The 23317-nt window shown below is 48.0% G+C and overlaps 1 protein-coding gene across 3 annotated transcripts in view; it reads right to left on the reverse strand.

The window, feature by feature from the left end:
• Positions 1–1796: 1796 nt before the first annotated feature.
• The window catches only part of LOC310688915 (myogenesis-regulating glycosidase-like), a 28656-nt gene continuing 7135 nt past the window's right edge, over positions 1797–23317 (reverse strand). Inside the window, exons 1-2 of one of the 3 annotated variants that reach the window (XM_083465963.1) lie at positions 9948–10048; positions 1797–5347 (exon numbers count right to left, since the gene is read on the reverse strand). In XM_083465963.1, the coding sequence (XP_083322089.1) occupies positions 3113–5149 (2037 nt within the window). In that variant the 5' untranslated portion in view covers positions 5150–5347; positions 9948–10048 and the 3' untranslated portion in view covers positions 1797–3112. Of the gene's footprint in view, positions 5348–9711; positions 9837–9947; positions 10049–23317 lie in introns of those variants that run through there. The other 2 variants (XM_083465962.1, XM_083465961.1) reach the window with 2 other exon arrangements.

The following is a 23317-nucleotide window of genomic DNA, read 5'->3' on the forward strand; positions in this document are numbered from 1 at the left end:
AGCCCTGTGAATAAGCAAGCACAAGACCCAAAGACATCCAGGCTGGACCTTTAGCTTATGTCCGCTCTTCTTGTTGCATCAAGGAAGCTCCAAAGTTATCAGACCAACGGGGACCCATCTTAGCCCTTTCTCACGTGTCCCAGGGGGAAGCCTGCAAGCAGAAAATGAGGACACCAGCCTTCCACCACACTGCTCATGTCCCAGCACCCGGAATTCAGAGGTACTCTGCCTGGACATAGAAGTTCCACTTAGCTGTCATGACTCATAGCCGCTGTTGGATCTGTCTCTTTTAAAAGAGATCTAAGCTAGCGGTCAGCCCCTCCCCCCACCATGTGGCAGTGAGTTCCATAAACCAGAGCCAGGGCCTTTTCAACACTGGCCCCGGCCTGGTGGAACACTCTGTCTCATGAGACCAGGGCCCTGCAGGATCTGATTTCTTTCCGCAGGGCCTGTAAGACAGAATTGTTCCGCCTGGCCTTTGGCTTGGGATCAACTTGATCCCCTTCCCCTCTTTCCTTTTTCCTTTCTCCTTCTGTGATGGAACTCCTATATGGGGACTTCCCTGGCTTTTTTCTGGCCCACGTAGGACCAGTCTGGATAGTTGGCCTTGGTGAAGACTTGACGTTTTCATCCCCCCCAAAAGTTTTTGATTTGAGTTTCTACTGAAATGAGGCTGCATTTTAATGTTGCATTTTAATCTTATTTTTAAGTTGTATTTCAATCAATTGTTTTTATACCGGTGTTAGCCGCCCTGAGCCCAGTCTTGGCTGGGGAGAGCGGGGTATAATTTTTTTTTAATAATACAAAATTAATGAATGTTAGAATGATGTCAGAATGAAGTTAAGTGATTTTAGCAGCAATGTTATTAAGGTGTATGTAAAAATGGATTGTTAACAGGTGAAAATCTAAAGTTATAATATATTAAGTTAAAGGATTAAGAAAAAACAAAGAGGGAAAGGAATTGCTGAATTAATTAATAGAACTGGAATACAAAAAAGGGAGGCGTGAGGAGGTCAGGGAAGCAAGGAAATGAAATGTAAGGCATGGAGATTGATGTGTTTTTAAAGTGTTTTTTATCTTTTTTTGTATTTTGTATTTTTTTCTTTTTTTCCTTCTTTTTATTTATGTAATCTTTTCTTTGAAACTTTAATAAATATCATTAAAATTTTTTAATAATAATAATAATAATAATAATAATAATAAACCCATACTTTCATAAGTGAAGGGTTTTCTTTACTGTTTATGCTGCCCTGAATAACCAGCTAATAGGTTCCTCTGCATTCCGTTTTACTCCTGGGCGCTATTCCCCATGGTCCTTAGCAGCACAGAACATCCTTCCTCTTTTCAGGATTCTGAGCCCTTTTCCTTTTAAAAAGCAAAATACATAGCTTGAGAGGGCGTAAAAATGGGAGCGAAAGGTCCTTAAGATGTCTACCACTCAGGGAAGAGGGCAAATCGTAATATGGCCTGCCAATTTCCCCCCCCAAAATGGCAGTCACCATGATGCAATGGGGAGCCAAGTAGGGGCTTTTGGAGAGTAGATCTCCCACCCACCGCTGTCAACCTTCCCTTTTTTTGCGGGAAATTCCCTTATTCCAGCACCGTTTCCCACTGCTATCCTGGATTGTTAGATATCCCGTAGACTGTCGCTGGGACAGGTGAGGCTGCTGATCCCTTATTTTCAAATCTGAAAGTTGACAGCTATGCTCCCACCCCTTAAAAATTCCTCACTGCAGTCGACTATAAGGAGAAGGATTCCCCTTCTCAAATCCTAATGAAAACAAAAACACACCAGGTTGCATTAGCTTCAGTTTGCCTTCCAGAAGGAGAAACCACGAATCTGCCCATTTGGCACAGCATCACTTGGGAGCAGGACGAACCATTTTTATTCCGGGTCCTATTAGTAAGTTAACAGTAGAGCTTTGATGCCCCTGCTCTCACCGCCCCCCCAGTTGCCTCTTTGAACACACAAGAGTCCCATGGGCTGCCAACAAGAGCTTGCCGTCTTGCCTGGGAGAGTCTGGCGATGCCCTTCTTCCTGGGAACCGTTGATGAGTTGAAAGTCAATCCTTTATTGGCAACACAGCTGCAAAGGCACCTTTGAAAATAACCCCAGAGGAGGCGCAGCAGCAACAACAGCAGCAAGGAAGGGCTTTTAAGTCCCGATCCACACCTCTAAAGCACACCTGTTCGCTGTGGGAGCAAGCATGCCACCCATATATCGGAGATTATCATCCTTTTTGCTAGCCAAAGATTGCCTTGGCAAGAAGGTGGCTGGCATCAGCGAGGGGAAAGCTGAGATGCCAGTCCTGTTCAAAAGCCCCAGAGCTGAGTAACCAGCCCAGCCTGGTACCTAAAGGCCTACACAACATGATAAGCCAGCCTCATCTAACACCAGACGAGGAATATATATATGTATGTGTGTGGGTATCTGTGCCTGTAATAAACCGAAGTTATACTCTTTAGGAAAACCTCCCCAGTTATTTCAAATAATAGCTTACTGCACTGTAAAATGTAAGGCTAGTTGTGCTGTAGCAACCCTGAACACCTCTCTATCTGGGGAAAGAACCCCTTCCCTAGAAGGGCAGGGATCCCTTGCTCATAGCTCAAGGTTTCCCCTTGGTTCATATTTGGAAAAGCTATAGGCAGGGAACAGCTTCCCACAGCTTAAAAAAGGATCCATTCTGGACGGTCTGGCTAACAGCCTGCAACGTGCACCCAATCCGAGGCACCAGAGACACTACAGATGGGATTGTAAATAATTGCAGCTGGCATTGCAAAGGCCCCCAAGACCCACATCGAAAAATGGAACAAATTTGCTTGGGGCTGAGATCCTGTGCAGTTATGGGCCTTGCGAGGGGAGACCGGAAAGACCGTTTCCTCGAATGTGCAAATCCCACGCCATTGTGATCCAGCATTTTTCTAGATCACAAGAACGAAGCTAGATCTTTACAGCATATGCGAGGGACAAATATATAGCCATTTCCAGTCTCCCACCCCCTTCTGCCTCCTTAACGGATTAGAATTATTTGTTGTTAATATTCCTAGAATAAGGCCTGGTTGACTTTCACTAAGCTTCAGAGCTGGTGGTGGCAGCAGTAGCTGAAGGCGGTTAGGACACCCACACAAAATAAGCTACTTCATCCAAATCGACGGGATAATCCGTCACCAAGGTGGGTGTCTTTTCAAAGAGCTCCCCTTTGTAGCTGCGCCATTTGCCAGCTGGGATGTAAATGTCTCTCTCTTGCTTGCCCATCTCCAAGACGGGAGCCACCATCAGGGTGTCCCCAATCAGGAACTGGGAGTCGATCTTGTGTGCAGCCTCGTCGTGGGGAGAAATCCACCAGATGGGCCGGATGATGGGGTCCCCAGTGTCGGTGATCTCCCCGGCCAGCTCCAGCAAGAGGGGGGCAACCAAAGACTCGTGGAGCCTGGTGAACTTCAGGGCGATGTCTATGACCTCTTTGTCGTAGAGCCATGGTGGAATGGAGAACTGCATGGAAGGCATGAAGGCCGACAGCTCCAGCCATCGGATGTAGAGCTCTTGGTCTGGGATTTCCACCGCCCCATCCGTCTTGTTGGGAAAGAAGTTCCCGCCAATCATGTCGGCCGATATGAAAGGGTATCCCAGCATGCTGATGGTCAAGACGGTCGGTATCAAGGACTTCAGCCCAAGCTCATAACCCCAGACAGAATCCCTGTCAATGATGCGGAAGAAGCAGGAGATGTTCTGAGACTGGTAGCCAACCCTGACCTCCGCTAGCTCGTAAAATGGGATGGCCATTTCCGTGTAGCGCCTGGACCAAATGCTGGGGTCCGACAAGGGGCGGAAGGTGCTGAACTGTTTGGGAAGGTAGCTGGTCTCTCCAGCATCAAACTTGAAGGAAGAGATGCCGTACTTACTCCGGAGTTGCCTCAGGTGGCTCTGGAACCAATCCCTGGCTGCAGGGTTGGTGAAATCCAATATGGCGCCAATCCCGTTCCACCATTCGACCATAGCAGGAAGCCTCCCTGTCGGCTCCTTGATGAAAAGCTGTCTCTCTATTCCTACCCCAAAGTTGGAGGAATTGTAGTTTATGAACGGGTGCGTCCAGAGAGTGACCTGAAACCCGTCTTCTTTGAGTTTCTTGAACGTCTCTGTCACGTTCGGGAACTTGACCGGGTCGAAGTCGAAGTCCCCGTACGCTTGCGTGTAGGTGTCGTCTATCTCAATGTGACTCCAGTTGAACTTGTACTTTTTGATCTTCTCAGCAAAGCGCAGCAGCTTGTCCTGGTCAATGTCGTTTTTGTACAAGGCCCAGGTTGACCAGATCGGGTACTTGAAGGCGTTTTCCGAGGGGATCTTTGAAGGCTTGTAGAAATACTTCCTCACCATGTACTTGTGGATGGAGGTCACGTCGGAGCCGATACAGACACGGTAGCTCAGCTCTGGGAACGGCGGCTGCCCCAGCGGAGGTTTGTAGGGGGAATCTTTGTACCTGGCCTGGAAGACGAGGGACCTTTCGGAGGCGTTGAACCCGAGGTGGAAGGGCACAGAGTCGTTGATCTTGATGGCGGCCGCTTTGGAGGACAGCCAGTACCTCTCTAGGATGCCCCCAAAGCTGTTCCTGAAAGAGTACACGTCGCTGGTCACAAACGGCATGGGCTCCTGGTACCCGGGCAGCTTAATGGGCCAGTGCTGCACGCTCATCTCGCAGCCCCCATACCAGTGGGCGTCCCCCCAGAACATCTTGTGCTCCACCACGGTGTCCGCCACAAACTCCTCCCAGCGGACTCGGTAGCACATCACCGTGTCTTTTGGGGTGACGATCTTAATGAAGAAGTTGAGCTTCCCTTTGTCAGTCCTGGTGCAGGTTAGATTCGCACCCTCCCTGGAGCAAGACTCCAAGTCAAGGATACCTGACTGGAAGGCCAACCTGAAGACGATCTCCCCATCCTGGTTTTTGATGGTGAAGCCGTCCTGATGGAGGTCCATTTGCTCCGTCTTCAGCCTCTCTGCCTTCCGAAGGGACGACACGTAGTAGCACCAGGCCACCACGGCTGCGATGAGCAGGATGAGGCCGAGCACAATGGCCACTATCATGGGTTTCAACTCCTTGACCGGCTTCTGCTTCACGGGGGTGAAGTTCTCCGGCAGAAACGAGTACATGGCCGTGTCTTATCTGGAGGAGCTCTTTCCAAAACAGAGATCTTGTCACCTTATCTGCAAATATCTGTCTTGTAGCAAAAGGCTCTCTGCCCTCCACTCCTTATGACCGGGTCTCTCTCATTGAAATAAGGGCGTTTGTCTTCGTTAGAATACACACCATTTTCCTTCCGGTCCAATTCAATGTCAGAATGCAATTATCTGGAAGGCAAGAAGGGGAAAAAGAGGGAGAATGAGGAAAGGAGGCCAGGAAAACGATGGAGCGAAAACAGGGACCCCCAACCTTTAAGGACACATTTCAGAATCGAAGAACGAAATACAAATATCACTGAATTAAAACATGTTCAGAATTGCCTCCCACTCCCCACAACAGGCAAATCACATATATATAAAAACAGAAAAACAGGCAATTCCCGAAACAACCCACCTCAAAAGTAAAAACAAAAAACACCCCTCAATTTACAACTAAATAAAAACTAAAAACTGGGGGGGGGGCAGGAGCCTTGGTAGGTGGCAAGACCATCGTGCCCACGAGTGCCATGTTGGGGACCCCAGAAGAAGCGTTTGGATTTGATATCCTGCCTTTCACTCCCTTTAAGGAGTCTCAAAGCGGCTCACATTCTCCTTTCCCTTCCTCCCCCTCAACAAACACTCTGTGAGGTGAGTGGGGCTGAGAGACTTCAGAGAAGTGTGACTGGCCCAAGGTCACCCAGCAGCTGCATGTGGAGGAGCAGGGAAGCGAACCCGGTTCACCAGATTACGAGACTACCGCTCTTAACCACGACACCACACTGGCTTATAAACCTTAAAAGGTTTATATGTCCTTTACTTTAGTATATCTGCTGGTGGCCTATTAAGTTGGCCTGGCTGTCTAACCACTGGGCTTTATGAATGCAAGGTCTCATAACCCAGTGGCTGCTGCTTTTGCCAGCTGAAAATAGCTGGTGGTGCTTGGCGTGGGGGGACGGACACAACAGCAAGGGAGCCATAGGCACAGATTTGCTTCCATGTGGCTGGAATGCTATAACCCCCCCCCCCCGAACACCCACACCCACACCCACACACACACCTGTAGTGGCAACTGTCCTGCTGCCTTTATGCCTGAATTTGGCACAACACATTGCCTTTCACGTAGGTACTGCAAATCCTAGAATGCCCTCCCCACCATATTTGCATTAGAGGACAAATGCAGAATTGGGAAGTCTCCTGTCTGCCTGTACGAATGAGAACTGCTCCCTTGACTTTAGGAGACAGATTTGTTCCCGTCTCCAAGAACAGGGATCCCGTAGTCCCTGGCCTTTAAATCCATTACTGGCCGTTCTGCCCAAGGTTGCTTAAATGCACACACGCACAGCATTTAAATGTGGGGCCCTAAAGGAACGCCCCCCCCCTTTACTGTGCATTGCTGGTGATTTGTGCTCAGGATGGTGTTGCAGCGGTTACACACAAACCCACTTTCAATACTGTTTGCTACAGGGATACAGTCAGTAGGTGGGAATTAGGGGGTGTCAGACTGGCTAAGCTCTAGGTAGAAGCTGGCCAATGGCAGCAATGGAGCAGAGCTTCCTCAGGGAAAGAGGGCAGAGATATTGAAGCAGGGGTCAGATTGCACTGAGTTGGGGCTTGAACCTGGTGACTTCAGAGATCCCCCCCCCTCTGCTCAGTGAAGTAAAAGGAGGTGGCCTTGAAACATCTGCTGCGATGAAGGCAGCTGCAGTGTTGTTTGTTAGCTCAGAGCCAAACCGCTGTTCTCAGCACCTCCATGAAGCCATGCTAATTAACATCTTACCAAGGGTGACGCTAAATAGGGATCACAAACCTGCAAAATCAGGTTTCATCTTTCGCTGGAAGAGGAACGCGTAACCCCGAGGGAGGTTTCAGGTTGCGGCTGGCATGGGGAGCGCCTCTCCCACTCCCGATGTTGTCATCGTATCCAAATGCCGCTGGTCAGAGAAGCAAGTTATTTTTTGCTAACAGACCCTGGGGCCTCTCTAGGGAATATTCCTAAGGGGCAGCCGTCCTCCTGCCTGCCTTCCCACACTTGCTGCTGCTGCTTGGAATAGTAAAGGTAAAGGGACCCCTGACCATTAGGTCCAGTTGTGGCCGACTCTGGGGTTGCAGCGCTCATCTCGCTTTCAGGCCGAGGGAGCCGGCATACAGCTTCCGGGTCATGTGGTCAGCATGAATAAGCCACTTCTGGCGAACCAGAGCAGCGCACAGAAACGGAAACCTTCCTGCTGGAGTGGTACCTATTTATCTACTTGCACTGTGACATGCTTTCGAACTGCTAGGTTGGCAGGAGCAGGGACCGAGCAACGGGAGCTCACCCAGTTGCGGGGATTCGAACCACCGACCTTCTGATCGGCAAGTCCCAGGCTCTGTGGTTTAACCCTTGGAACAGTATCAGCTGCCAAAAGATGGGCCTGCTAATCCCAGTTTCTGAGATGTAATATCCAGCCACAGCACATGGCTGTTTTTCGCTCGCTTTGGCCAAATTCAGATGGCATGGGTCTGCAATTCTGGCTCCAACGCAATTTCTAGGCAGCAGGTGACTTGCGAAGCAGGTCACTTGACTGGATACCTGAGTCAAAATGTAAGCCCTATCTACACTAAACATTTAAAGCAGTATAATCATCATAATCGGGGGACACAGGTGGCGCTGTGGGTAAAAGCCTCAGCGCCTAGGGCTTGCCGATCGAAAGGTCGGCGGTTCGAATCCCTGCGGCCGGGTGCGCTCCCGTCGTTCGGTCCCAGCGCCTGCCAACCTAGCAGTTCGAAAGCACCTCCGGGTGCAAGTAGATAAATAGGGACCGCTTACCAGCGGGAAGGTAAACGGCGTTTCCGTGTGCGGCTCTGGCTCGCCAGAGCAGCGATGTCACGCTGGCCACGTGACCCGGAAGTGTCTTCGGACAGCGCTGGCCCACGGCCTCTTGAGTGAGATGGGCGCACAACCCTAGAGTCTGGCAAGACTGGCCCGTACGGGCAGGGGTACCTTTACCTTTAATCATCATAATCATCATCATCATTTTATTATTTATACCCCACCCATCTGGCTGGGTTTCCCCAGCCACTTTAGGTGGCTCCCAATAGAAAACTAAAAACAGAATAAAACTTCAAACATTAAAAACTTCCCTAAACAGGGCTGCCTTCAGATGTCTTATAAAAGTCAGATAGTTGTTTATTTCCTTGACATCTGACAGGAGGGCGTTCCACAGGGTGGGCGCCACCACTGAGAAGGCCCTCTGCCTGGTTCCCTGTAACCTCACTTCTCGCAGGGAGGGAACCGCCAGAAGGCCCTTGGAGCTGGATCTCAGTGTCCGGGCAGAACGATGGGGGTGGAGACACTCCTTCAGGTATACTGGACTGAGGCCGTTTAGGGCTTTAAAGGTCAGCAGCAACACTTTGAATTGTGCTTGGAAACATCCTGGGAGCCAATGTAGGTCTTTCAGGACCGGTGTTATGTGGTCTCGGATGGCCACTCCCAGTCCCCAGTCTAGCTGCCGCATTCTGGATTAGTTGTAGTTTCTGAATCACCTTCAAAGGTAGCCCCACGTAGAGCGCATTGCAGTAATCCAAGCGGAAGATAACTAGAGCATGCACAACTTTAAACACTTGTGGCTTCCCCCAGAACCTAGGGGACTGTGGTTTGTTAAACGGGCTGAGATTTGTTTGGAGACCCCCGTTCCCTGAACAGAGCTACAATTCCCCAGAGGGATAGGTTAACAGTCTGTTCCTCTCCCCAGGGAATTCTGGGAACTGTCCAGCAAAGTCACCAGTTAGCTGAAGCAGGGAGAGCAATCACAAATTTGGGGAAATGCAGACTGGACCCAAAGATGATTTGATGAACGGCAGCCATACAAAAAAGCTCACCCAGCAGCACAGACTAAATAAATCTTTTCATCCCTTTAACTCCTAGCTTTTCAGTTGTTTTCAATAATGGGATTATGGTGGCATTAGAAGAGATTAGCCACAGCAAGCGACAGATTTAACCAAAGGAAGCGTTCCGCTGCCAAGTCCCCGCACTAAGGGCGGGTTGAAGGCAGGAGGTCACTTTGCGACCCATTAAGGGCACTACCCAATTAAAGGCTTCAATTAATTATGTGAGAGTTTTCTCTCGGTTAAATATGCATAAATTGGCATAGGGCTATCTGGAGAAGCACTGGGCTGCAACCAGAGAACATGATGCTTCCGTAGTGGGATTTACTATTCTTACACGTTGGGACGCAGGTGGCGCTGTGGGTTAAACCGCAGAGCCTAGGACTTGCCGATCAGAAGGTTGGCGGTTCGAATCCCCGCAGCGGGGTGAGCTCCCGTTGCTCGGTCCCAGCTCCTGCCAACCTAGCAGTTTGAAAGCACGTCAAAGTGCAAGTAGATAAATAGGTACCGCTCCGGCGGGAAGGTAAACGGCGTTTCCGTGCACTGCTCTGGTTTGCCAGAAGCGGCTCAGTCATGCTGGCCACATGACCCAGAAGCTGTACACCGGCTCCCTCGGCCAGTAAAGCGAGATGAGCGCCGCAACCCCAGAGTCGGCCACGACTGGACCTAATGGTCAGGGGTCCCTTTACCTTTACACATTGTTCCAGCACAGGGTGTGAGTCTGGAAAGGCACCTTTTGCATTCCACAAAACCACCCTGATGCTGCAGCTGGCCAGAGTCCTCATCCTGTTCTCACAGTGGCCATCCAGATGCTGAAAGCAGATCCTATGAGCAGGATCTAGGCCCATCAGCACTTTCCCCTCCTGAGGTCTCCAGCAACTGGAATTCAGAAGCACACATCCCAAAACAGAGTTGTAACTTTTACTTGAAAGGCTGACAGGCTCAGCAGATTATCATTCCAAGTCAAGATTCCAGGGTACATGAGGCAGGCAAGAGTTTCATGATCGAATGGAAGCTATAGAGATGTTCTGACAGTTTTCACATCCCCTCCTCTGAAGCTTTTAAAGACAGGGGAGAGTGAGCTCATTTGTGGGACTTTCTCACCCTTTGGGTTTGCTCACTCCATCTGGGTGGGCTCATTTAATCCCTGTGGGACATCCAGCCTCATATAACCAGCATACTTAAATCTAATGCATGAAGAGTAGAGGAAGCTGTCCTGCCAGGCTTAGCCAGGTCACTCCCCTTCACCTTGGCAGGAAGGGTTAATAATAATAATAATAATAATAATCTATTTCTTATACACTGTCAATCTGACTTGATTGCCCCAGTCTTTGATCCTCCCATTCCGCCATGTGGACCCCTACATCTTTGTGTTTCTATACAAATAATTTCGAAACATTTACCACTTTTGGAACCTAAGTTTCACCGCCTGTGTTTTTCTTGCTGCTGTATGAGAAAGCGCATGCATTTGATCTTTGAAGGATTTGTAAGTAAACCATTTTTAACGTACCAAATGTGCAGTTTCTGCCTATGCTAAGGGGAACGGGGAACTTTGGAAGCCGCTTAGAAGGGGCTATTTTAAAGGTCTGGCAGAAAATATTTTCCCGCTTTTACTTTACTGCATATTTTGTGAGTTTAAGTATCTGCTGGGGCTCTCTCACCAAAGAGTACTACTACTACTACTACTAATAATAATAATAATAATAATATAATTTATTATTTATACCCCACCCATCTGGCTGGGTCTCCCCAGCCACTCTGGGCGGCTTCCAACAAAGTATTAAAATACAGTGGTCTGTTAAACATTAAAAGCTTCCCTAAACAGGGCGCTGGACCTCAGTGTCCGGGCAGAACGATGGGGGTGGAGACGCTACTTCAGGTATACTGGACCAAGGCTGGACTTGCCCCAAACCTGGATCTAGGCATCCAGGGAATTCTCCTTTTCTATAGTCAAGTATTTTTCTTTTCACCAAATTACAATACCAACAATCCTATCTACAAAGCTTGACAAGGAGTCCCTTGGCAATGAGACTGTGTCCTGCCCCTCTGCCTCCAGCTCCAATGACCCTCCTCCTGTTCAGCCTCACCTTCTGGCTGGTCCACGTCCTTCCCCTCTCCCTGATGAGGCCAGCAGGCTTCCTTCCTCCTCTCTGACACCTAGAGACAGAAGGGAAGGCCTTCTTCCCTCCATCCCTGCTGGCTCCTCCATCTGTTCCTTCTGCTTCCTCCTCTAGAGTCTGGGGGTGCCAACTCACGCCAGTTTCTGCAGGAGCCAAAAGGCCCACGTCACATGCTGCCTTTGACAGTAGAGGCAGAACAGAGGCATTGTGGTTAGTGGCCACTGATAGACTTATCCTTTCCCATCCATCGTATCCTGTCTGGTGTGTGTGGTTTGGGAGCTGCACGGTCAGGGAAAAAACAATGCTGTCCAGGGTTGTAAAGACTGCAGAGAGAATAATTGGGTGCACTCTTCCCACCTTGGATCAAATCTATGCTTCCAGGTGTCATAAGAAAGCTGCAGAGATAGCGCAGGATAGTGCGCACCCCGGAAAATGATCTCTTTCAGCTTCTGCCTTCTGGAAGAAGGTACAGGGTTATAAAGACTAGGACTAGCCGCCTGAGAAACAGTTTCTATCCAAATGTGATTTTGGTTTTAAACACAGTGTAAGGTAGTGGGTGGCGCTGTGGGTTAAACCACAGAGCCTAGGACTTGCCGATCAGAAGGTCGGTGGTTCGAATCCCCATGACAGGGTGAGCTCCCGTTGCTCAGTCCCTGCTCCTGCCAACCTAGCAGTTCAAAAGCATGTAAAAGTGCAAGTAGATAAATAGGTACTGCTCTGGCGGGAAGGTAAACGGCGTTTCCGTGCGCTGCTCTGGTTTGCCAGATGCGGCTTAGTCATGCTGGCCACATGACCCGGAAGCTGTACGCCGGCTCCCTCAGCCAATAAAGCAAGATGAGCGCCGCAACCCCAGAGTCGGCCACGACTGGACCTAATGGTCAGGGGTCCCTTTACCTTTATGGTAGTCTCTATGGGAGTATATTGTATTTAATTATGGGGTATTAGAGTTTTTAGGGGGCTAACGAGGCTGGGATAGCAGGCTTGTTGTTTTCCGAATGTCTGATGTAGATTTTTTTCAGTTTTGTTGTTCTGTATGGGACAATGACAATCTCGTATCATATCGCATTCTGGCCCATCAGCTGAATAACATAGAATTGTAGAGTTGGAAAAGACCCCTATTCCAAACCCCTGCAATACATTGGATATGACCCAATTTTTCCCCAAAGCCAGCTGCCTGGTTAATAGGGAGCACCACTTTAAATGAACAAAAGATTCCGCAGCTAATTAAAACCAGGGATGAAGAACCTTTAGATGTTGTTGGCCTCCCTGTTCCGACCAGTCCCAGCCAGCATGTCCAATGGTCAGAGTCCAATGAGATCAGGGAGAGCTACAGATTCACCCCCACCCCCGATTAAATGGATGGATCAACTAATATAGCATCCTCTTACTCATCGTCCTCGTCCCCCTTCCACTCTTGTGCATCATTTCTCTTCTTCAGGAATGATAGATGCTTGAAAACAAATATGACAGCGATGCCCGGTGGGTTATTAATATATTTACGCCTCCACTGACAAAGTCTCTCACAGGCAGCTTCTTTTCAAGTCCACAAAAAAAATTGCACATTCCCCCCTTCTTTTCTATGGCAGTGGATCCTGGGAGAAAAACAAGATTACTAAAAATATCATTTCCCTCCCGTTGCAGCCGAGCTTTTCCTATTTCATCTAGAAAGCGAAGTCACGTTAAGCAAAAGATCAAGGCTGGTTTTCTAGGGGGTGACACAAAAGTGTCAGTGCCAGGTCCTTTCAGCCAGGGCAGGGAAGTCAAAATGTTTGGTTTTCATCCCATTGCAAGCTGTTCAAAAGGAGACGAGCTACGGAAGGTCTGAGCAGATGTAGGACAGGACTGAAGGTTAGAGAAAGGACACCAAACTTAAATCCAGCCCACTCTGCTCAAACTTATGAAACCCAAAGTACAGTGGTACCTCGGGTTAAGTACTTACCGTATTTTTTGCACCATAACACTCACTTTTTTCCTCCTAGAAAGTAAGGGGAAATGTCTGTGCGTGTTATGGAGGAAATGCCTATGGGTGGCATGCCTACAGATTTTCCTCCTCTAAAAACTACGTGCGTGTTATGGTTGGGTGCGTGTTATAGAGCGAAAAATACGGTAATTCGTTCTGGAGGTCCATTCTTAACCTGAAACTGTTCTTAACCTGAAGCACCACTTTAGCTAATGGGGCCTCCTGCTGCCGCTGCGCCGCTGCTGCACGATTTCTGTTCTCATCCCGAAGCAAAGTTCTTAACCCGAGGTACTATTTCTGGGTTAGCGGAGTCTGTAACCTGAAGTGTATGTAACCTGAAGCGCATGTAACCCGAAGTACCACTGTATAGGGTCTCCCCAGCAAAGGAGACCAGGCTAGACTATTCCTGTGGGCTTTTCAGAACTTTGTGTCTCTCTGGATTTGCCAAATATTGTTTTTAGTTTCGGGCCTCATTTAATACAGGTGCTATACAGAGCCTGCTTGCTTTTACTGAATTTCTTGCATGTATTTTTGTTTTTATCAAAGGCAGAAATGTATTGCAATAATTATTAACCATAAGCAACAGCAATGATGATGCTGGCAAGAGAGTTGTCAGGCTGCAAGAATAGGGTTCCTAGCAAACTCACGGCCTGGGTAAGACTTCAGATATCGGAAGCGCTTCCCCATGAACGAGGGAACAAGCTTGTTTTCTGACGTCCCAGAGGGCAGGACCCAAACCAACAGATTCAAATTACGAGACAGGAGATTCTGATTAACATTAGGAAGAACACTCTGACACTAAGAGCTGTTCAGAAGTGGAATGGACTCCCTTGGAAAGTGATGGACTCTCCTTCCTTGGAAGTTTTTAAACAGAGCGATTCCTTTGTGTCCCTTCCAACTCTACAGTTCTGTGATTTAATGAAGATTTGAATCCAGGACTTCTTCCCTGACACTCAAGCTACCACGCTACATTAACCCCACCCCCCAGAGAAATGAGCTGTTATTCTGCACCTCTGGACTCACTTAGATTGCTAATGAAAAAGCAATTTATATGCGTTGTATATGCGATATAACATTGTGCCACCAGATGGCGCTGTGGCACCCTGTTTTTCTCTACCTGTTTTCCCTGTTTAAATTTCCCACGCATTTATCTGAAACGCTTCTTTGATATGTCTAGACCCAGCCTCTGGCTCGCTCTTCTCTCTCCACATTCTGCTCTGTTCGCATTGCTCAGAAATTAACTCCTCAAGTACTGTATGTTTGCAACAGTACATCAAGTCAGACAAGGAAGGCTGCAAAGGAGGCGGCAAGAGGATATTCCAGAATTTGTTTTGGGTGCAGACAGGTTTCTGGTCTGCCTCATCCTAGTCCTCAGGCCTCCAGCTACAAAGTTCCTTGCGCTGCCTTTGCCCTGTGCCAGCAACGCAACCGCCTCTGCCAGAAGCTCATGCGTTTCGTAACAAGAGCAACAAAGAATCTTGTGATTAGGAGAGCGAGCTGGAAGAATCCAAGAGGGACTTCCAACAGACTGTAGCATCAGAAGCTGACTGAGTTGGGCTGCAGGCTAGAATGCACCTAGGAGCAACTGAGTTTCCCGTATCCAAGGGTGAGAGACACAGTTTGACACGAGCCCTTGCCAGGGCTTTCCATACTAGTTTGCCACAATAAATGAGCTGTCATCAGAATCAGGCAGCTGCAGACAGACTGCGTTCTCTTGGCTGCATGAGATTCAGAAAATCCTCAGCTCCGTTTGCTGTCCACCTTCCCCAGTGATAATGCTGATCTTATAATTTATTTGTTTGCCGCCTTATAATTGATTTGCTCAACTAACCATTGTCCAGGGATGGAGGACTAACTTGCCCTTTCCTCTTCATAATACCTGGTTCGAAGAAGGTCCTACTTATTGCAATATCCGAAAAACCCATTATTTACGAGTTTCCAAGTGCAAAGACAAACCTATGTAGCTACACGGTCGTCGTTCCAGACATACCATATATCAAAAGACATGGTTGTGAGGCTCTTGGAAAGTATAGTTTTGCCTGGATTTGGCCGTATTCAAGGACTTATTATCGACTGCTCCATTGTGCTTCTGTGCAATCCCGATCTTACTATTCGTGGCATTGTTTTCAACCCCTCTGCTCTCCATCGTTTTCGTAAATTGCAGCACAATGATGTCAAACAGTCAAGCCCCTGTTCGTTTCTACATCTCTCAAACATTTGTATTCTTCTATATGTAATAAATTTTATATCTATATCTATACAGTGGTACCTCGGGTTAAGAACGTAATTTGTTCTGGAGGTCTGTTCTTAACCTGAAACTGTTCTTAACCTGAAGCACCACTTTAGATAATGGGGCCTCCTGCTGCGCCACCGGAGCACGATTTCTGTTCTCATCCTGAAGCAAAGTTCTTAATCCGAGGTAATATTTCTGGGTTAGCGGAGTCTGTAACCTGAAGCGTCTGTAACCTGAAGTGTATGTAACCTGAGGTTCCTTTCCAGAACTGAAATTATACAGTCATACCTCGGGTTACAGATGCTTCGGGTTGTGTGATTTCGGGTTGTGCACCATGCCGAACCTGGAAGTACTGGAACAGTTACTTCTGGGTTTCCGTGCATGAGCAGAAGCGCTAAACCGCACTTTGCGCATGCACAGAAGTTCTGCAGGGCCTGCAAGACAGAGCTATTCCACCAAGCCTTTGGCCAGGGCACAGCCTGACTCCCTCCTTTGCCAATCTTCACAGAACTCTAGCCCAATGGTTGCCATTAATTTGATTTGAATTAATTTTATAATGAAATGATTTTAGAATTTTGTATTATTTTATTGTTGTTAGCCGCCCTGAGCCCGGCTTCGGCTGGGGAGGGCGGGATATAGATATTATTATTATTATTATTATTATTATTATTATTATTATTATTATTATTATTTTGCAGTTTTAATAACAAAGCATTTATTTTCTATTGCACAGCAATTGTTGCCTGCTCAAATCTGGTTATCCGGGAAGGGGCCTATGATTGGCTCTCCTTCTTGGTAGCTAATTATGTGCTGTTTGGGGAAACCGAGGCCTCATCCTGACCCCACTTGCATGTGCAGAGAGAGAGAGAGAGAGAGAGATCATCGTTCCTGCCTCCCAGCACGTTGATTTCAGTTAAAACAGCTGCAGGCAAATTTCTGCACCACCTAGCCAGCTGGGTGATGTTTTCTTTGTGAGTGTGAAAGACCCAGAGCTCTGAAGGGAAGGCAACAGACAGGACAGGCTTTGCAAGCAAATTCAGCCTAAGACAGAGACTGGTGCCCCAATGGAGTCTGGCATCTGCTGGCTTTGAAACTGCCAAGGATTTTACTGTACAGAAGCCATTTCAGACTCCAGCAACGGGGAAATGCAGAGTGTCTGAGAAGGGGCTGGCTATTAAAATGATATATAATGAAAGCTGGACTATAAAGAAGGCTGATCGCCGAAGAATGGATGCTTTTGAATTTTGGTGCTGGAGGAGACTCTGGAGAGTCCCCTGGACTGCAAGAAGATCAAACCTCTCCATTCTGAAGGAAATCAGCCTTGAGTGCTCACTGGAAGGACAGATCCTGAAGCTGAGGCTCCAGTACTTTGGCCAGCTCATGAGAAGAGAAGACTCCCTGGAAAAGACCCTGATGTTGGGAAAGATGGAGGGCACAAGGAGAAGGGGATGGCAGAGGATGAGATGGTTGGATAGTGTTCGTGAAGCTACCAACATGAGTTTGACCAAACTGCAGGAGGCAGTGGAAGACAGAAGTGCCTGGCGTGCTCTGGTCCATGGGGTCACGAAGAGGCGGACACGACTAAACGACTAAACAACAACAACAACAACAACATTAAAACAAAGCCTTTGGCAAGAAACATGCTTGCCCCAAACTGGAAATTCCAAGAAATTCCTACTATTGCGGAGCGCTAGACGAAAATGATGAGTTATGCAGAACTAGCCAAACTGATGGGAAGAATTCGGGATCAGGACGATCAGAGGTTTCAAGAAAGTTGGAGTAAATTTATGGTGTATATAAAGGATAATTGTAAAACTCTAAAAACACTGGCAGGATTGAAATAGCTCTTACAATGTACAACAGTTATAAGGTTAAAAAGTAGAATACACGATATAAGAAAATAAGAGATACCCGCTGAAGGAATGGAGGGAAGTCGCCAGCTCGGCAGAGCTAAAAGTATTTATGTGATTTAATGTGTTGTATTGTAAAAGTATGTATAAGGAAAATAATAAAAAAATATTTATTTATAAATAAATAAAACGAAGCCTTTGTTGAATGGCTGCAACCACAGATCAAACACTTGTCAATATTCTGCATGGTGGCCAGTTTATACAACAATTCTAAACACTATTTTTTGCCACTCTATGGAAACCCTGGCTCCATCTTTTGCAAACCCAGAATAGGAAGATGCCTTATATCACGTCCGACTGTTTGTCCATCTGCCCCAGGTAATTTTATCCTTTGACTGGGAGTGACTTTCCAGGGTTTTTCTCATTAGCAAACAGTGACAATTTAGAGTAATCTGTCTGTCTGTTTGTTTGTCTCTAGATTCAGGTAGGTAGCCGTGTTGGTCCGACGCAGTCAAAATAAAAATAAAATAAAAATAAAAAATTGTCCAGTAGCACCTTATAGACCAGCTAAGTTTGTCTGTCTGTCTGTCTGTCTGTCTGTCTGTCATCTCTGCCTTCGGAAGAGGGTAACAGCCAGGGCTGGGTGATATCTGGTTTTTTCAACACTGTGATATAGCACCAGCTAAACATCACAATATCCTGATAATCACAATGTCTGAAATAAGGATGGAGCTATGCAGAGGCACTGGCTGGCTTCATGGTTTTCCTCACATTGTGATTTTTATATAGCACACATACACGATTTGTGATATATTGCCAGGTCAAAAGATACGAAACCGATATCATGATATGGACTTAAAACCAGTTTTGGACGATATATCAATATATATCATTCTGCCCAGACGCTGAAGTCCAGCACTGAGGGCCTTCTGGCGGTTCCCTCATTGCGAGAAGCAAAGGAACCAGGCAGAGGACCTTCTCGGTGGTGGCGCCCGCCCTGTGGAACACCCTCCCACCAGATGTCAAAGAGATAAACAACTCCCTGACATTCAGAAGACATCTGAAGGCAGCCCTGTTTAGGGAAGTTTTTGATGTGTGACATTTTAATGTATTTTTGGTCTTTGTTAGAAGCCGCCCAGAGTGGCTGGGGAATCCCAGCCAGATGGGCGAGGTACAAATAAATAATAATAATAATAATAATAATAATAATAATAATAATAATTATTATTATTATTATTATTATTATTATTATTATATCACCCAGCCTTAGTAATGGCCTGGTGGCTGCCTCGGCCATGTTCCCGTATCTGCCTCACTTTGCCTAACAGGGTAGCTGGCCCTGCAGAACAGCTTGAAAATGGCGCACAGAACATGAAACTGGATTGTGAAAAACTGTGCCTGCATGAGTCAAGTTAATCTCCCTGCAGAGGCCCAACAGCGCCCAGTAAAGCTCTACAGAAGAGGAGGGGAAATGTGCAGAGGAGACACATGCCTTGTTATCCCCGAAGATTGCCAATGCATTTGCTGTGCACAGACTGAATTAGTCTCCGCCAGTGCCCTTCCTTGCCCCTCTCGCGGCTGCCTTTGTCCAACATGACCTGCAAAAAACAAACGTTATCAGAGCCTCGGTGTGGGCTATTTTTCACCTGACTTCTTTTCTGCTGTGTTTGGAGCGTTTGCTGGGTGTTCCGGCAGGTGCGGAAGAGAGAGACAGATAGACAAAGAGCCTGGAAACGAATTCATTGCGGCTTGACCTTTCCTAGGCGAGATGAGGCTCCTTCATCAGATTGCAAAGAGAGTCACCGGTAGCCACATCAGATTTAGCGCTGATTACCCAACGCCAGGGACAGGAATTTAGCACAGCAGATCCATCAGCAAGGTCAGGCATGACAACGCAAACCAATTTGGGCTATTATGTCCCCCTCAGATCCAGTTTCTTGCAAGTCCTTACTTCACCTCCAGCTGCAGCCCCCCAGACGTTGCGTAAAATAGCAAGACAGTACAGAACACAAATGGGGCGTGGGTGGCGCTGTGGGTTAAACCACAGAGACTCTTGGGCTTGCCCATCAGAAGGTCGGCGGTTCCTATCCCTGCGACGGGGTGATTTCCCGTTATTCAGTCCCTGCTCCTGACCACCTAGCAGTTCAAAAGCACGTTAAAGTGCAAGTAGATAAATAGGTACCGCGGGAAGGTAAATGGCGTTTCCGTGTGCTGCTCTGGTTCGCAGATGCGGCTTAGTCCTGCTGGCCACATGACCAGGAAGCTGTATGCCAGCTCCCTCGGCCAGTAAAGTGAGATGAGCGCCACAACCCCAGAGTTGGCCACAACTGGACCTAATGGTCAGAGGTCCCCTTTACCCTTTTACAGAACACAAAATACCACAGAGCAATAATAAAAAATGATGGTTTGTCAAAAAATTAAAAACGTACAACTGAATAAGCCTGTTGACACTATAAAGAAAAGAAGAAGCCTTCAGGAGACACCTGAAGGTTAACAGCAAGGGTGCTAGTCTCCTCTGTGTGTTTGCTGAATTGATTGCTATTTTAAAAAAAATACTGACATGTTCTGTGTTTTGCATACAGGACGCACATTTCAATGCCCTGTATTTTGATGTTTTGAATGGTTGCTGCAAATGGTGGGAAAGCAGCGTATAAGCAAGCTCAATCCATCCACCTGTGCTGAGAGGGTGTTTCACAGCAAAGGTCCAGAGACAGGCAACTGGCCTCTCTGTTCTGTCTTCCTCCCTGCTTCCCTCTCTTCACCCCACTTTCCTGGAACTCACCCCCACTTCCAATTAGATCTCAGGTGAGACAAGCAAGGCAGGTATTTTAATTTTCGCCTGTTGTTATAATTGTTCTCTCTGTTTTATATACAGTCATACTTCGGGTTACAGATGCTTCAGGTTGTGTTTTTTCAGGTTATGGACCTGCCAAAATCCGGAAGTACTGGAATGGGTTACTTCTAGGTTTTGGCGGTTGCGCATGCGCAGAAATGCTAACTCACGCTTTGCGCATGCGCAGAAGCGCCGACCCACAACCTGTGCATGCGCAGGTGTGCCGCTGCAGGTTGCGAACGTGGATCCCGCACAGATCACATTTGCAACCCGAGCGTCCGCTGTACATTATAACATGAAATAATAATGCAAAAAGACTGGTGTATAAATTTTACGGAACGAAATAAAAAGAAATAATTGACTTGGCTCTGCGCCTGTCACCTTCAGCGCCACCCTGCCCCTCTAAGGCTTCTGGGTATAACTTGGCTCGCAACTGCAGTCTGCTGCCTCTGCGTCTTTGAAACCACGTTTAAAAATACTCCTGGCTAACATTCCACTTGTGGGATCCAGATCCACAGAGCCTCTCATTTTCCCAGGCAGCTGCCAAGGGTGTGTGTGTGTGTGTGTGTTGAACTGCCACGAGTTGGCAGGATACCAAGCAGGCCTGCAGCAGATAAACCTCGGTAGATCAGGTGTCAGGTGGCTTTAAACAAAGCCCAGCTGCACCTGACCGATGGCAAAGGCCTTTCTCACTCATAGAATCATAGAATCATAGAGTTGGAAGAGACCACAAGGGCCATCGAGTCCAACCCCCTGCCAAGCAGGAAACACCATCAGAGCACTCCTGACATATGGTTGTCAAGCCTCTGCTTAAAGACCTCCAAAGTAGGAGACTCCACCACACTCCTTGGCAGCAAATTCCACTGTCAAACAGCTCTTACTGTCAGGAAGTTCTTCCTAATGTTTAGGTGGAGTCTTCTTTCTTGTAGTTTGGATCCATTGCTCCGTGTCCGCTTCTCTGGAGCAGCAGAAAACAACCTTTCTCCCTCCTCTATGTGACATCCTTTTATATATTTGAACATGGCTATCATATCACCCCTTAACCTCCTCTTCTCCAGGCTAAACATGCCCAGCTCCCTCAGCCGTTCCTCATAAGGCATCATTTCCAGGCCTTTGACCATTTTGGTTGCCCTCCTCTGGACACGTTCCAGTTTGTCAGTGTCCTTCTTGAACTGTGGTGCCCAGAACTGGACACAGTACTCCAGGTGAGGTCTGACCAGAGCAGAATACAGTGGCACTATTACTTCCCTTGATCTAGATGCTATACTCCTATTGATGCAGCCCAGAATTGCATTGGCTTTTTTAGCTGCCGCGTCACACTGTTGGCTCATGTCAAGTTTGTGGTCAACCAAGACTCCTAGATCCTTTTCACATGTACTGCTCTCAAGCCAGGTGTCCCCCATCTTGTATTTGTGCCTCTCATTTTTTTTTTGCCCAAGTGCAATACTCACTCACGGTTCCCCATGCCGGCCGCTCTCAGCACCAAGGAAACCAGTGGCTCAGCACCAACATGAACCACACGCTCGGGGTCAGGCAGCGATCTGCATCTGTTATCCCACCAGCGGGATTTGCATTCTGCAGCCTTTTCAAACATCTGGGCAAGAACTGTGGCAAGAACTCCAAATGTCCCTATTTTCCAGGGACAGTCCGGTATTTACAGAAGCTGCCCCAGTTTCTGATGTGATCCCAGAATGTCCCGCTTTTCCTGAGGATCAGGGCCGTAGATACAGGGTGGTGAGATGGGCTCCCGCAAGGGGCGCAGGCGAGGGGTGTCTGTGCAAAATTGGCTAAAAATGTCTCCATAAATATGTCTATAAATAAAAATATTGATTATTGGCTCATAAGAAAAGGTTTTTAACTGAGGGTTAATTGAATGGAGGAGCGGCAGAAAGAAGAGCTAATTTGTCAGTGGCTAGGGGGCACAATCTGGACAGTTCTGCCAGGGGTGCAAGATCACCTAGCTACGGTTCTGCTTAAAGGTTAAAGATATGGTTTTCCCAGTAGTGATGTATGGAAGTGAGAGCTGGACCATAAAGAAGGCTGATCGCCTAGGAATTGATGCTTTTGAATTCTGGTGCTGGAGGAGACTCTGGAGAGTCCCATGGACTGCAAGAAGATCAAACCTCTCCATTCTGAAGGAAATCAGCCCTGAGTGCTCACTGGAAGGACAGATCCTGAAGCTGAGGCTCCAAGACTTTGGCCACCTCATGAGAAGAGAAGACTCCCTGGAAAAGACCCTGATGTTGGGAAAGATGGAGGGCACAAGGAGAAGGGGACAACAGAGGATGAGATGGTTGGACGGTGTTCTCGAAGCTACCAGCATGAGTTTGACCAAACTGTGGGAGGCAGTGGAAGACAGGAGTGCCTGGTGTGCTCTGGTCCAGGGGGTCACGAAGAGTCGGACACGACTAAACGACTCAACAACAACATGGTCCAGGGTTTCAAGCAGAAAACTGAGGAGGGTGACCAAGATGATCAAGGGTCTGGAAACCAGGCCTTATGAGGAGCGGTTGAAGGAATTGGGTATATCAGGCTGGAAAAGGGGAGACTGAAAGGAGGTATGAGAACCATCTTCAAATATCTGAAGGGCTGTCCCATGGAAGATGGAGGAAGCTTGTTTTCTGCTGCTTTGGAGGGCAGGACCCAAATCAATGGATTCAAATGACAAGAAGTGAGATTCTGAGTAAGCACATGGAAAAATCTTTCTGGCAAGAAGAGCTGTTTGACAGTGGAACGGTCTCCCTTGGGAGATGGTGGACTCTCTGTGATGGCCTGGGAATCCGATTCAGAGGGTGAACCGGAGGAATCCCAGCCTGCACAGGAGTCCCCGCCTCCAGGGCCGGCTGAACTGGGGCAGGGCCTTGATTCTGAAGCGCCTGCACCTGTGCCGGATCCTCAGGAGGAGGCACCAGGTGAATCCACTCTGGCTCTAGAGGTGGTTGAGGACTCAGTGCCTACAGGTGAGTCTCCCCCTGGGCCCAGTAACCCTTCAGCCTCTCCTGAACTGCAGAGGCTCAGGGCAGAGAGGCGGAGGGAACTGGTCTCTCCCAGGAGGAGTGCTCACCTTAAGGCCAGGAGAGGCGGGTCTCCTGGGGGCCGGGACCGCCCATGGCCTCAGAGAAGATAAAGGCCAGTCAGCCCGGTCCCAGGTTGCGGAAGCAACGTCGTTGTTGAGTACCTGTTCCTGCCCGGACCCAGACCTGACCCTCCAGTGTTCCTGTCCCTGCCCGGCTTCCTGCTTCGGACCTCGCCCCGCTCCTTGTGAACTGTTTCCAGGCTAGTGACCCAGGACCGGACTT

Source organism: Podarcis liolepis (genome assembly GCF_965112155.1).
Source record: "Podarcis liolepis genome assembly, chromosome: 11".
NCBI classification, from domain to species: domain Eukaryota; kingdom Metazoa; phylum Chordata; class Lepidosauria; order Squamata; family Lacertidae; genus Podarcis; species Podarcis liolepis.